The sequence below is a fragment of the Oncorhynchus keta genome, chromosome 20 (genome assembly GCF_023373465.1).
Source record: "Oncorhynchus keta strain PuntledgeMale-10-30-2019 chromosome 20, Oket_V2, whole genome shotgun sequence".
NCBI classification, from domain to species: Eukaryota; Metazoa; Chordata; class Actinopteri; order Salmoniformes; family Salmonidae; genus Oncorhynchus; species Oncorhynchus keta.
Window position 1 is genome coordinate 21,932,354 of NC_068440.1, and position 16,411 is coordinate 21,948,764.

Genomic DNA, 16,411 nt, shown 5'->3' on the forward strand with positions numbered 1-16,411 from the left:
CCCTCTGTACCACTGCCACGACTGTGTGTGTGTGTGTGTGTGTGTGTGTGTGTGTGTGTGTGTGTGTGTGTGTGTGTGTGTGCGTGTGTAGGGGGGAAATACCTGCTTTGGGAGGACCTACACTGTAAAACGGTGGGCAGGGAAAAACAAATACACCTTGATATGGGTAGACTGTGTGTGTGTGTGTGTGTGTGTGTGTGTGTGTGTGTGTGTGTGTGTGTGTGTGTGTGTGTGTGTGTGTGTGTGTGTGTGTGTGTGTGTGTGTGTGTGTGTGTGTGTGTGTGTGTGTGTGTGTGTGTGCGCGTTGCTGCTTGGCTGGTGCAACAGTTCAAGTTTGGATTTTGCCAAAGCTCAAATAAACAGCAACATGAATTCCTCTTTTCTCCTCATGTTCCCTCGTATAGCAAACACCCCTTTACTGCAGGATGTTGAAGAGCTGCCTTACACAGCATACAGTGTTCCTGCTAGGCTGTGCATGCTGAATGTGTGTGTGTAATCACTCTACTAATGAATGTAGCTTCAGACTGCGGACACATTCCATTTCCCAAAGGTTTTCTCCTTTGCTTGTTTCAATACTTTAGACATGCATCAATCCATCCTTTCCGACATTAAGGGCAGGTCTTCGTCATGATCATCACCCATTCCACAAATCCTTGAGGTAAGATGGACTGCTGGTTGCCATTCTTCCCCTCTAATGGGGGAATGATTCAGACCTGGTTGAGTGGACTAACCAATCAATGACATTAATCAATCAATTAACTAACTATTGGGGGGAAAGATAACTAGCAGTACTGCCGACCTCAGGCTTCGATTAGAGAACACCTGACAGAGTAAAACAGAGAGAATGATGTCAAAGTACTTCCTGTACTGCATCATGCTGTGAGAGAAAGGATGTCAAAGTACTTCCTGTACTGCATCATGCTGTGAGAGAAAGGATGTCAAAGTACTTCCTGTACTGCATCATGCTGTGAGAGGAAGGATGTCAAAGTACTTCATGTACTGCAACATGCTGTGAGAGGAAGGATGTCAAAGTACTTCATGTACTGCATCATGCTGTGAGAGGAAGGATGTCAAAGTACTTCATGTACTGCAACATGCTGTGAGAGGAAGGATGTCAAAGTACTTCATGTACTGCATCATGCTGTGAGAGGAAGGATGTCAAAGTACTTCATGTACTGCATCATGCTGTGAGAGGAAGGATGTCAAAGTACTTCATGTACTGCATCATGCTGTGAGAGGAAGGATGTCAAAGTACTTGCTGTACTGCATCATGCTGTGAGAGGAAGGATGTCAAAGTACTTGCTGTACTGCATCATGCTGTGAGAGGAAGGATGTCAAAGTACTTGCTGTACTGCATCATGCTGTGCCATCCTCTCCTCTATCAGGTAGGCAGTGTGCCCCTGCAGCCAAACAGCAAACACCCTCCATCTGAAAACACACACACAAACACATACACAGAACAGAGACCTCTTTTCTCTCTGACATACTCTACCCAACCTCGAATTCCAATGTGCCACACACCCCACCCACCACCCTGCCCCACACACACTCTCTCACACACCACCCGAACAAGCCCTGATTGAGGGGGGCAGGGGAATGTGAGTTGAGGCTGTGTACTACCTACCCAGACAGATTTCCTACTGAACGCGCTGCTAAATCAACAGTCGGTGTGTGTGTATGTCTACACATGAGTGTATGTGTGTGTGTGTATGTCTACACATGAGTGTATGTGTGTGTGTGTGTATGTCTACACATGAGTGTATGTGTATCTCCAGGGTGAGAGATTAATGATCAGGTGGGGTGTTATTCCTGGATGCCACCTCTAGGAATAAGTAGCCTGGCATCCTTCTCACATGGAGAGAACACACACACACTCCATCTCCATCTCCCTCTCACACACACACACACACACACACACACACACACACACACACACACACACACACACACACACACACACACACACACACTCCATCTCTCTCTCTCTCTCTCACACACAGACACACACCCTCCATGTCTCTCTCTTACACACACACACACACACACACTCACAGACACACATCCTCCATCTCTTTCTCTCTCTCTCCCTCTCTCTCTCAATCTCCCTCTCTCTCTCTCTCACACACACACACACACACACACACACACACACACACACACACACACACACACACACACACACACACACACACACACACACACACACACACACACACACACACACACACACACAGACACACACACACACACCGTCCATCTCTCTCTCTCTCTCTCTCTCGCACACTCTCACTCACACACACACACACACACGCACGCACGCACGCACGCACGCACGCACGCACGCACGCACGCACGCACGCACGCACACACACACACACACACACACACACACACACACACACACACACACACACACACACACACACACACACACACACACACACACACACACACACACACACACACACACACACAGCAGGTAGAGAATAAACAACAACACGTGAGGTAGCCGTATTAACCATATACGTATACAGCACCTGCCTGCTAACTTCCCTTCTGATTCTACAGATCATCTTCATCCAAGTCAGATTGTCTTGTGGGTAATCAACTCAAAACAAGAACATCTAACTTTGTCTTAATACAAGAGGGAAAAGGTCTTGATAAGATAGATTTTATTTTTGTAGTCTTAACTCGACCCAAAGAAACTCGACGCAACCCAACTCAACAGACCGAAACTCGACAGACCAAGCCAGGACAACCTTATCGGAGGTCATTGTACAATGAATGGTCACTCTGGGAGCAGGACATACAGGCAGGCGTCCGTTGACACACAGGTAACCAGATATGACTCGTAAGGACCACCTTAGAAATACTGCTGGAAAAGAGCGTCTGCTAAATGACTTAAATGTTAAATGTAATACTTCAGATAACGTGTAGAAAAATCTGTTAGACATGTGAACGCACACACAGCCTGACTGTATTTGAGAAATGAAAAACGTGTTAATGTGCAGGTTTTCAGAGTCTCAAAGTGTATGTGGGGGGGGGGCAGACTGGGGGGGTTTGGAAAGACTGCATGGATTTCTTGTTAGACCACAAACATAAATATTGAAACAAGTTCCCTTTTTACCATCTCAGAATACTGAATAAATATTGTCACAAAGGGAACGGACCGAGGCATCCCCTCCCCCCACCCATCACACCAATTCCGGCTGCCACTGGCGGACTTTGCTATGTTTAATCCTTTCAATTTAAAACAGGCCCACAGGCCACTAGGTTCTCTGCGGACAATAGACAGATTGAGTTTTTCTCTCCCCGTGTCGTACATTAAACGGTGGAATGGGGAGTTGTAAAGCTGTGTGGTTAATCCATGTTGCATAATTACGTTTTGATGCGGTATCACTAGCTTACAATATGTGATTGAATGAAGACCAGTTGGTGGACAAAACACTTGGTCAGGCAACTGTTGGGAGGAGGGGCGTGGGGAAAACTAATTCCAAATGACAAATGAAATGCCAAGGAAAAGTCAAAATGTGCAGTCAGCCAAAAGTGAGTTTTGTATGCCAGGAAAACAGTATTGTATTGCCTGATTGTTGAGATGAGAATAGACCTGTTGTATTCATTTTCAACACATGGAAAGTGCCACAATGGACTCATCAGCTATAGGTTTTGTGAGCAAGGCCACTTGTTGGCCAGTTATAACTTGCCAACAAGTGTATTAATAAACACTTTAGGCCCATATATATGTAAATTGTGCAGCAGGTAAGTTTGTCAACAAAGGTTGTTGCCTACACAGACTATAGCCTGACTTGCCTGATTGATAATATATAGTGTGTGATTTAGTGTAGTACAGGTATATAGTGTGTGATTTAGTGTAGTACAGGTATATATAGTGTGTGATTTAGTGTAGTACAGGTATATAGTGTGTGATTTAGTGTAGTACATGTATATAGTGTGTGATTTAGTGTAGTACAGGTATATAGTGTGTGATTTAGTGTAGTACAAGTATATAGTGTGTGATTTAGTGTAGTACAGGTATATAGTGTGTGCGCTGAGCTTCTCCAGCCGACAGTAACAGCTCGCTGGCCAGATTTTTTTTCTTCATAACCAACATCTCTGTTCTCACACACACAGCTCCTTTCCTTCCTTATCCTCCCCCTAGTCTTATCCTCTCCCTAGCCTTATCCTCCCCCTAGCCTTATCCTCCCCTCAACTTCTAGCCTTACCCCCCAGTCTGCTCCTCAACCCTTATCCTCCCCCAGCCTTATCCTCCCCCTAGCCTTCCCCTAAACCCTGGCCTTATCCTCCCCCCAGTCTTCTCCTCAACCCTTATCCTCCCCCTAGTCTTCTCCTCAACCCTTGTCCTCCCCCCAGCCTTATCCTCCCTCCAGCCTTCCCCTCAACCCTAGCCTCCCCCTCAACCCTAGCCTTATCCTCCCCCGTCTTCTCCTAAACCCGTATCCTCCCCTAGCCTTATCCTCCCCCTAGCACTCTCCTCAATCCTTATCCTCCCACCCAGCCTTATCCTCCTCCTAGCCTTCCCCTCAACCCTAGTCTTACCCTCCCCCGTCTTCTCCTCAAACCTTATCCTCCCCCCAACCTTATCCTCCCCCAAGCCTTCCCCTCAACCCTAGCCTTATCCTCCCCTTAGCCTCCCCTCAACCCTAGCCTTGTCCTCCCCCTAGTCTTCTCAACCCGTATCCTTCCCCCAGCCTTATCCTCCCCCAGCCTTCTCCTCAACCCTTGTCCTCCCCCCAGCCTTATCCTCCATCCAGCCTTATCCTCCCCCGTCTTCTCCTCATCAACCCTTATCCTCCCTCCAGCCTTATCCTCCCCCATCTTCCCCCTAGTCTTCTCCTCAACCTTAGCCTTATCCTCCCCCTAGCCTTATCCTCCCCTAGCCTCCCCCTCAACCCCAGCCTTATCCTCCCCCCGGCCTTATCCTCCCCCCAGCCTTATCCTCCCCCCGGCCTTATCCTCCTCCCGGCCTTATCCTCCTCCCGGCCTTATCCTCCTCCCGGCCTTATCCTCCCCCCAGCCTTATCCTCCCCCCAGCCTTATCCTCCCCCCAGCCTTATCCTCCTCCCAGCCTTAGAGAGAACGAGAGAAAGATGGAGATGTCACTGTGGGATGGGAGTGTCATCCATAATGTACATCAAATACACATTCAGCGACACAAAGGCAAGGAGACCCCAGCTAGTCCACTCCCTGCCAGGAAGGCCCTTCAGGTAGCTCGCAGAGGATTGGATAAGGAGCACTTTCTATTGTATGGTAGCAACGCCACCCCACACACACAGGGAAATGGCACTCTCTGGTGGAACGGCATGAGTACTGGAAATCAGTGTACAAACAAATCCACTATATGGACAGAAACACACACACACTAAAGCAACCAGACAGATCAATGGTAAGTAACATGCCTTTATTACAGTCCAACAACCTGAACAGAACCGCCTGTCTCAATAATGAGCCTCATAATATATCAGTCACACACGTAGGCACATATACATTCATACTCACATAAACAACATACAGAAAACACACACAGATGTTTTATTTTTTTACTTAACCTTTATTTAACTAAGCAAGATATGAAGACAGGAATAACAACCCCCAGGTCTGTCAAAAGAGTATGGGTGAGAAGTCACAGTGGAAGTGGCTGCTGTGTATATGGGGAGGGCTCTCATTCTCAGCCTTCACACAGGTGGGGGGATCCAGGAGGACCAAGGGTGGTGTGGGGGCTCTGGGCTGGGGGGCGCTGACCCCTCTGGGGTGGGGGTGTCGCAGGATAGAAACTGGGGGCAGGACCTGGGCCTGGGTAGAGGTATGTGTGAGAGTGTGCGAGGGTCTCTGGGAGTGTGTGTGTGAGCGGGGATAGTAAGTGGGTGGCAGGTAGGAGGAGGAGGTTGGGTGGTCTCGGCCCCCGAGTGAGGTGGTAGTAAACTGGGAACACTGGTTACGCTGCTGGATGACTGCTGGGTGGCTGTAGAGCTGATCCCACGGGTACGACTGGTAGGCTGTGATACCACCTAGACACACACACACACACACACACACACACACACACACACACACACACACACACACACACACACTGACTCTACTGTCCAATCTCAAATTTGGTGTGTGTGTCTAGGTGGTATCCCGACAGTGACTCACCGTGTATCCCAGACTGCAGTAGGATCTGTCCCCCTCCTGTCTGTGCCTGGAAGTAGGTGTGGCCTCCAGCTGCATAGGTCACTACCCCGGGCCCACCCCCTGGACCAAAGGTGAGGTAGGAGGGGGGAGGGGCGCTCCCCTCAGGGGGGTTTGGGTTGAGGTAGGCCAGGCGGGAGGCCTGGGGCTGGTAGGAGACAGTAGCACCACCCTGGTGGCTGGAGGTAAGGTAGTGCTGAGGATCAATCTTCACTGAGCTGCTGCTGCTGGACAGGAGATCACTGCTGTAGTCAAACAGAGAACTGAGGACGACACACACACACACACACACACACATAACGTAAAGGGGATGAGCAGTCACAGATATAGAAAATAATAAGAAATCAATCTGGTTTAATTACAAGTTGCAACGGGGAGACACCTCCAGCACAGAAAAGGTCTAACGTGCATTCTGTGAGAAGGCACTTCTATATTAATCTGACAGAACCAAATGATCTCTAAACATCAGCCTGAGAGGCTTGTAGGAAGACAAAACAATAGACAGTGACTTTTCCAGCTGCTATAGGATCAGTGTTCAGAAACCATTGTTTCTTCAGTAGCTCTGATGTCAATCACCATCAAACGATATGAGAACAACCCATAGCTTTCAGTGGCAAGTCTAGTGACCATCAACCTGTACAACCAGAACACTGGAAATAATGTGTATTACAGACAGGGAAAACATAGTGTTAATCACTCTAAAATGAACTGTATTAATCTTGGATATTTCCCATTACACATAGGCATGGATGTCTTATGAGTCCCAATCAGCCTACGTCAAGTAATGTCCTTCAATTACTCACCCAGAGTCCGTCTGCAGGGTGAGTCCCTGTGTGTCTCTGTTGGGGGGGTGGGGCTCCAACACATCCATGAAGAAAGGCGATGTTGGGGTGGGTTGCAGGGTTGGTGGAGTGGGGCTGGGGGTAGGGTTGGGGGGGTTCAGGAAGGTAGTCAGGAGGGGGAGGCTGGCACGTCGTAAAGGTGGTGGGCTATACATGATAGGAGGTAGGTGCTCCACTGACCCTCCCTGAGGTCCTGACGGTGGCCCTCTCTCCTACTGACCTGCCTGGGAGCCACAAACATATAGTCAAACATTAACAAACATCAACAATTGTTTGTGTAGTGCGATTGATGGATGGAAAGATTGACAGCCTACCTGTAGGGCTGGATGAGAGGCTGGCTAGCAGGGTGCTGTAGGAAGGGAGTGCCTGGGTGGTAGGAGGGGGAGGTAAAGAGAGACCAGCAGGAGGGAGGAAGGGGGCGATGTGTCCTGCAGCTGCCCTATAGAGACAGAGTTAGTATAATCAGAACTCAGCGGCCAGCTCAAGACCCTGTCAGCCCAACCAAAGTGGGTATGCTTCAAGGGAGGGTGCACATTGTCTGGAATGGCTGTTTTGTTCTTTATTGTGGATGTCTGCAACCGGTGATCATATCATATTGCGGTCTGAGCCTACCTAGGGTGTGGTGCAAGGAGCGAGGTAGGGTTGGGGTCAGGGAGGCGGCTGCAGGTCTGTTTGTGTTCTGGCTTCACTGCAGAACGACTGGCCTTCCTCCACTTGGCCCTACGGTTCTGAAACCACACCTGACAAACAGAGAGGGGGAGGGATGAGAGGAGAGAAAGAGGAAGGTAGAGAGCGAATGAGGCAAAATATAAACCTCAAATCCTATTCCCCAATCCTAACAGTGTACGTAGGTCAAAGGTGACAAACCCTCCTCCTGGAGAGTACTAACCATGATCCTCTGGGGTGTGACGCCCACCGTGGCGGCAATCTCCTTCCTCTTCTCTCCATCTGGGTAGTGGTCCTCCTGGAACATTCCCTCTAGCTGCTCCAACTGGTCTACACACACACACACACACAGAGGTTACACACAGACAAAGGCAATAAGTCAGAGTGGACACACACACACACACACACACACACACACACACACACACACACACACACACACACACACACACACACACACACACACACACACACACAATAGGTCAGAGTGGACACACACACACACACACACAGGTTACACACAGAGGTTACACACAGACAAAGGCAATAGGTCAGAGTGGACACACACACAGGTTACACACAGAGGTTACACACAGACAAAAGCAATAGGTCAGAGCAGACACACACCCACGCACACAGGTTACACACAGACAAAGGCAATAGGTCAGAGCGGACACACACGCACACGCACACGCACACACACACACACACACACACACACACACACACACACACACACACACACAGGCAATAGGTCAGAGCGGACACACACACACACATTCACTCACTCTCTCTCCTCACCAGTGCTGTAGAGTGTTCTTGTCTTCTTCTTGGGCAGGGAGGGCAATAGGGAGGGGTCTCCCATGGTTACCGCTGGCAACAGGGGGAGGGGAAGCACCTGGCCACGCCCCCGGGCGCTGTAGCCAATCGAACGGCGAGTAGAGTACACTCGAGTCACCTTTACCTGTGGAGGAGCAGTGTGTGTGTGTTTGTTCTATTGGTCCAGTCCTTTCACATCTCCAAGTATCTAGGGGTTAGTGGTTGTGCAAACTTTTTAGAGCACTGTGCAGGACACCATTGTAATGACATCACTGCTGACAGTATGATGTCATCTCATCCCATCTGTCTTACCTGTAGGCTTTGGGTGGGAGGGGGGCTGACACTATGTGGACGCTTCACCCCACTGGGCAGAAGGGGTTGGGGGTGTGGTTTAGGCTGGGTGTGGAATAGGAGCGGTCCGGGGGGACAGTAGAACCCCATCCCAGAGCTCAGGTACCCAGAGTCCTCATGAGTGGTGGTCGTCATGCCGACAGGGTCAGTTGTCACGCCGACAAGATCAAGAGACAGAGCAGGCCCCATCACACCTTTCTGTTTTTTTTCCTCCTCTACCTTCCCATCTCTCTCTCTTCTGTCCTTCATCTCCTCTTCACTCCCTCTCCTATCCTCAATTAACACTGCCTCCTCCTCTTTTTCTGCCCTCCCTATCCTCTTTCTCAACTGTCTCTTCTCCATCTCCCCTCCCTCCTCTTCAAAATCAACTACCACCTCACTCTCCTTTTCTCTTTCTGTTACTCCATCCTCACCCATCTCTCCATTCTTCTCCATCTCTCCTCCATTCTCTTCTTCCTCCTCCACTCTCTCTCCTCCTCTTTGTCCAGTGTCCCATTCTTCTATATCTCCCCCCTCCTCTCCTCCGGTCTCATCATCTCCACGGTAACTCTCCTCCTCTTCATCCTCCTGTTCATCACACAGGAGGCTTGGGCAGTCTGCATACAGCCACACAGAGCGAATTAGCATGACATAACACTGTCATAATATGAAAAAACACTCACTGACATAGCATGATGGAGTGGCACAAAGTGGCAAAAAGTTCAAAATAGCAACACAGAGTATCACTGGGTAATGACTAGTCAGGTAAAATGAGAAATCTAGATTGAGGTGATGTCACCATGTGGGCCTAGTTTCCACAAGCACATGACAGAGTGCTCCTCTGTTTTCTAAAGACTATAATGAAAAGACCAGGTAGGCTGAGGTCACAAGCTGCCTCACCTGCTTGTTAATTAGCCTAAACTGGGTTAGCTGAGGGAGTGAATGTTATTTATAATAAGGGTTACATGGAGAAAATCGGACCTCACTGAAATTAAAATGGATGGCCCTCCCTTCAGGAAAATATATTTGACCTAAACCCTCCCTGAATGCTTGAAAAAAAACAAGTGACCCCCCCCTATACCCCGTACCGCTCTGATTCAGAGGGGTTGGGTTAAATGAGGAAGACACATTTCAGTTGAATGCATTCAGTGGTACAACTGACTAAGTATCCCCCTTTCCTTATACCCACAATAATCAATAAAACAAAGTGGATAGCAGAGAACATTTACTCTCACTTCTTGGACAGACCAGCACCTTAGATGTGTAGTTTTGAAAACTGTTTTTCGACCTGTCAGCATTACATGGCAACGTAGCAATTTTGATAGAGCACAGGGCTGCTGGTTACTCTTCTTCTGTAGCTTCACTCAATGACAGAAAGTCACGAGTGTTCCCCTAAAAGCTGTGTGGGTTTAAACATCTTCTATTGAACAGAAAGTGAATAGCTTAATCAGTGACAGAATTAGATTACTCCCCAAGCAAAGTTAAAAAAATATATATATATCCTCAGCTTGTTGCTCAGCCTTTGAATGTCAAAGAATCGAAACAATGATATCCCCATATGCATCGGAGTCAGTCTTTACCGGATATTTTACAGCTTGTTTCTAGCTTTAAAAAGTCACTAAAAGTGGCAGTAAAAGACTCTTTTGGAAAAGCCAAACGATCAACCTACATCGAATCTCCCATTCCTCTCAAAATGTTTTGGAAAAGCCAAACGATCAACCTATATCGAATCTCCCATTCCTCTCAAAATGTTTTGAAAAAGCTGTTGCACAGCAACACTGCCTTCCTGAAGACAAATAATGCATACGAAACACTTCAGTCTGGTTTTAGACCCCATCATAGCACTGAGACTGCACTCGTGAAGGTGGTAAATTACCTTTTAATGGCGTCAGACCAAGGCTCTGCATCGATCCTCGTGCTCCTAGACCTTAGTGCTGCTTTTGACACCATCGATCACCACATTCTTTTGGAGAGATTGTAAACCCTAATTTCTAAGCAAATAGATGGAGGCAGGGCTTTATCCTATAGAGCTAATTTTATGGAATGATCTGCCTATCAATGTGAGAGACAGCCACAGTCCCAAACTTCAAGTCTTTACTTAAGACTCATCTCTTCTGTAGGTCCTATGATTAAGTTTAGTCTGGCCATGGGGTGCGAAGGTGAACGGCAAGGCACTGAAGCGACGAACCGCCCTTGCGGTCTCTGCCTGGCCGGCTCCACTGGGATTCTCTGCCTGGCCGGCTCCACTGGGATTCTCTGCCTGGCCGGCTCCACTGGGATTCTCTGCCTGGCCGGCTCCACTGGGATTCTCTGCCTGGCCGGCTCCACTGGGATTCTCTGCCTGGCCGGCTCCACTGGGATTCTCTGCCTGGCCGGCTCCACTGGGATTCTCTGCCTGGCCGGCTCCACTGGGATTCTCTGCCTGGCCGGCTCCACTGGGATTCTCTGCCTGGCCGGCTCTACTGGGATTCTCTGCCTCTGACCCCGTTACGGGGGTTGAGTCACTGTCTTACTGGTGCTCTTCCATGCCGTCCCAAGGAGGAGACACTGACGGGATATTCCTATCCGGTTTTGCGCCCCCTCTGGCTTGTGTGGTGGAGGAGATCTTCGTGGGTATACTCAGCCTTGTCTCAGGGTAGTAAGTTGGTATGTCTTTGGCAAAGTGGATGGAGTTATATCCTGCCTGGTTGGCCCTGTCTGGGGGTATTGTCGGACGGGTCCAGTATCCCCAGATCCACCTCTGTTTCAGTCTCCAGTATCTATGCTACAATAGTTTATGTGTCAGGGGGATAGGGTCAGTCTGTTATAGCTGGTGTCATTATCCTGTCTTATCTGGTGTCCTGTGTGAATTTAAGTATGCTACCTAATTCTCTCTCTCTCCCCTCCCGGAGGACCATAGCCCTACGACCATGCCTCAGGACTACCTGGCCTGATGACTCCTTGCTGTCCCCAGTCCACCTGCTTGTGCTGCTAATCCAGTTTCAACTATTCTGCCTGCGGCTATGGAACCCTGACCTGTTCACCGGACGTGCTACCTTGTCCCGGACCTGCTGTTTTCGACTCTCTCTCTCTACCATACCTGCTATCTCGACCTCTGACTGCTCGGCTATGAAAAGCAAACTGACATTTACTCCTGACCTGTTGAACCCTCTACAACCACTGTGATTATTATTTGACCCTGCTGGTCATCTATGAATGTTTGAACATCTTGAAGAACGATCTGGCTTTAATGGCCATATAGTCTTATAATCTCTACCGGGCACAGCCAGAAGAGGACAGGCCACCCCTCAGAGCCTGGTTCCTCTGTAGGTTTCTTCCTAGATTCCTGCCATTCTAGGGAGTTTTTCCATGCCTACGTGCTTCTACATCTGCATTGCTTGCTGTTTACATCTGCTGATGTAAAAAGGGCTTTATAAATACATTTCATTGATTGATTAAGCATCATGGACCAAAGCGCTGTGCTTTTTACAATTTTCTTAAATAAAAAGTAGGCATATGGCATAGCCTACCCTCTCATAACCCCTCAGTTGTAGTCTTGGTTTTAACTTAACAGCCCTTCGCTGACACAGAGGTAGGCTATTTAAAGAGTGCATGGATGGATATAGCAGCCTATAGCCTAATGTAGTCTGTCAAACAGGACAGTCTACCTCTTTTACTTAAATAGGAATAAATAGGCTCCGACACAAAGCCCTGTTGTTGTTAGTCTAATTCAAATGAAGATGTTGAAATGAATAATGCCTACTTGAATTTTCCTACATTCAGCACCATGAGCAGTCCATTTCCGATTGATTGTGCCGCAGCTTTAAGTTTCAGCACCACAATGTAAATTACTCAAATCTGGCTTATTGTGAGGTCAATAACTCTAATACATTATAGTAGTAGTAAGCTGGGCCTCCCGAGTGGCGCAGTGGTCTGCCACTAGAGATTCTGGGTTCGAGTCCAGTCACAGCCTGCCGCAACCAGGAGACCCATGGCACACAATTGGCCCAGCGTTGTCTGGGTTAGGGGAGGGTTTGGCCGGCAGGGATGTCCTTGTCCCATCGCGCACTAGCGACTCCTGTGGCGGGCCAGGCACAATGCACGCTGACATGGTCGGCAGGTGTACGATCTTTCCTCCACGACACATTGGTGCGGCTGGCCTCCGGGTTAAGTGGGCATTGTGTCAAGACGCATTGGGGCGTGGCAGGGTTGTGTTTCAGAGGATGCACAGCTCTTGGCCTTCGCCTCTCCGTACGGGAGTTGCAGAGATGAGACAAGACTAACTACCAATTGGATACCGAAATTGGGGAGAAAAAAAGGATAATATATATATTTTTAAATTGCCAACCTTTTCTGAGTCAAGATCACAAAAAGCAAGCAGAGATCTACTGCTCAGAATTTTTTTTAAACATGACTTACATTTTTTATGCATTAACCTAATAAAAACAGGAATGAGGTTTGTGCAGTAGGCCTAATACATTATCACAGCATATTGGCTATATGCCTGGCCTGAAAATATTATTCTTCTCAGACCATATTAGATTTCAAAACTCAAGTTTTGATAAGCATGTACCATCAAAATAATATATATATATTTGCTTTTTTATTTTTACTGGACTGATGGTACATGCATTTGATGGTCATGGTTCTTTCAAGACAACTTGGAGCTCTGAAAAAAAACTATATCAAATCACAACTTCAGTGAACTTCAGGTGGGAAAGTCGGCGCTCTAGAAAGATGCCCGTGTTTCCGACTTGGAAGACCATTGAAAATGTTTTTTCCCAGTCTGACCTCATTTTATTCCCAAAGTTCCCAGTTGTCTTGAAGTTGGAGACCTCAGAGTTTCCTGTTGTTTTGAACACGGCATTAGTCTCAGCAGAGGGAGAGATAGCAGCAGAGGGTCCGTCTCTCAAAGTCACTGCTCTCTCCTTCCTTTCCTCCGATGAGACTGACCAGAGAGACACCGTCTTCCACCTAATTGCAAATCTCGAAGTCGCACCACATCTGACTCATGCACAAATTAATGTTCCTATGATCAGAGAAAGTGAAATATTCCTCAATATTAAAATTGTCATGACAAACTGCTAATAAATAGAAGAATTTAAGAAAAATACAGGGCTATCAATACACTTGGCTACTCATTCATTGCAGATGCAGCGCAAGTGGAAGGAGGGAGAAGCGCTTTACGTTTTGTAATAGTGTTGAACAAAACAGTGTTGACAGTGCCGACATGAACTCACTCATAAAAACAGCAGCTCTTTGCAGTATACTTTAACAGTCTCTCTCTCTGGTTATGGTTGTGCAAGTTATGAAATCTCATGTAGGCTAATGACTTGAAGATCGACCAGGCAATCGCGCAGTTGGTGACCACTGGGCTATAGGTTACTACATGCAAGATGGACTAGGCCTAATCAAATAATATTTTTTTAAGAAGCCTTTGACTCTCCTCCTGAACTGCCACCAGAGACCTACACAGTACAGCCATTGGTTAGGAAGCATACAAAAAAAGTTTTTGATCAGCAAGAGCAGAGCAGGCAGGGGCTTAGGGTTGGAACAGCCATTGCAGTGTGTGATGCAGCTTAGCTGTATTTACACCATCCCATCAGTTATCTTAGAAATATACCTTTGCTCTGTGACTCTCCAAGCATGCACTTCATATTGCACACCCAGCTGATAATCAGAGATGAGTGGCAGCATCAGGCACAAGTCGATATATATATATATAAATGTAATCAATTACATGACCCTCCCCTACACTAGATATATATATATCTATACACACTAAACCCTCCCCTTGACTAATTTATAAAAACCCTCTTAGGCTTCACTCCCCCTATCTGTGATGCCTAATGCAACCCTCATCCTCCACCCGTTCTGCCAGTCACATTCCGTTAGAGGTCCCTTAAGCACACACATCCCTGGGTCGCTACTCTTTTCAGTTCGAAGCAGCTAGCGTCTGGAGCGAGCTGCAATAAAAAAAAACACTCAAACTGGACAGGTTTATTTACATCGTGAATATTCTTACTGACACTTGTGGCTGCTTCGCGTGATGTGTTGTTGGTGTCTCTAACTTCTTGCCCTTTGTGCTGTTGTCTGCCATGTTTTGTGCTGCTACCGTGGTGTTGTCATGTGTTGCTGCCATTATGTATTGTTGTCTTTGGTCTCTCTTTATGTAGTGTTGTGGTGTCTCGTCGTGATGTGTGTTTTGTATATATATATATATATATGTGTGTGTGTGTGTATATATCCCGGCCCCGCATGATGCCTTTTGGTAGGCTGTCATTGTAAATAAGATGTTCTTAACTGACTTGCCTAGTTAAATAAATAAAAATGCATTGAAAAAAAAACATGACCTTCCCATAGTTTCATCCAGATAGCCTAACGTCACTCATTATGTAGCCTACATTTCGATCCGTCTCTAATTGCTAACGTTAGCTTTCTAAAGTATAAGGCCTTTAAACAGTCGCAGCCTGTTTCTTATTAAAACTGCCCAACAAAAAAAAGTTAGGCTGTTAACTAGGCCAAATTCACTTGAGCAAAACGTCTAACTACTTAGATACTGTTCTTCTGTGAAACAACGGGAGAGTTAACCTATTAGTTAAAGGCCGAGTTAATTACTGTTTGAACAATGAATCAATTAATTAAACGACTGCAAGGTAATGAGTTAATTTCTTCCTCACCGTAATCATCCGCTGCCTCACGCATGTCATCCATAACGAACCTGCTTTCACGAGCATCAAACTCTAAACTAGCAATTTATTTACCGATAAAGTCAAACACGCTTTTTTGGAATTGATGCATGAGTTTGCACCGTTTCGAGACGTGATAAGGTTGATTGACAAATTAGCAAGTTGAAGACAGAACAATCACATGTAGCGGTTGAGCTGAATCAGCCAATGAGAGTCCTCAACGATCCGAACAGAACCGAGTAGGGAGATTCCACTGATCAGAACACCTGGGAACAGACCACCGTGGGCCTAGGGACCTACACTACTACACGAGTGTGGTGTAAATTCCAGCACCCTTATTGTGGTAATGCTATGTATGAACTAGCTTTCATAATATGAAAACAAAATTAAATTCAGATCATTATTGTAAAATTAAAATAAAAAATCTAGACTGATATGGCAGGCCAGTTCCTTTATCAATTCAGAGACACCCTTCAAACGTTTGGTGGCATTCAAGGCAATAGCGATGAGTCTAACAGATATATTCGTAATTTTATCTAGGGGGTATGCAGGGACCTTATGGCTGGTTTATGATGAAATGTGTTACTCATATGGGGGTTCAGTTCTACAGCTGTAAAGTGCAAATATGGTAAGCCTACAATAATTGGTTTGTGCTAGTAATATATCACCCACAACAGTGAGCTCAGCTCCATTGACTGTAACTGGCTATCCAGCTCCACTTCATTCCCTTCACATCTCTATAATATACTGTTACACGATTCACAAATAATCAAGTACAGCAAGTAGTAGCAGCAACCCCAATATATCTCCCTTCTTTCCCCTTCGCCAGTGAATCAGACCAGTAGATTCTGTAGCGTCAGGGAGGTATGTGCCGCCTGCTATAGACCACCCTCT

The 16,411-nt window shown here is 47.0% G+C and overlaps 1 protein-coding gene across 1 annotated transcript; it reads right to left on the reverse strand.

Moving 5' to 3' along the window:
• Positions 1–5,410: 5,410 nt before the first annotated feature.
• LOC127909898 (homeobox protein Dlx3b-like) lies at positions 5,411–15,805 on the reverse strand. Its single transcript, XM_052472296.1, has 9 exons — positions 15,509–15,805; positions 8,832–9,466; positions 8,502–8,664; positions 7,924–8,030; positions 7,647–7,774; positions 7,349–7,473; positions 6,996–7,258; positions 6,157–6,455; positions 5,411–6,026 (listed from the first exon to the last, which is right to left on the reverse strand). Exons 1-7 carry the CDS (start codon positions 15,540–15,542, stop codon positions 7,182–7,184), a joined length of 1,269 nt encoding a protein of 422 aa, XP_052328256.1. The 5' UTR covers positions 15,543–15,805; the 3' UTR covers positions 5,411–6,026; positions 6,157–6,455; positions 6,996–7,181.
• Between the last annotated feature and the right edge of the window lie 606 nt (positions 15,806–16,411).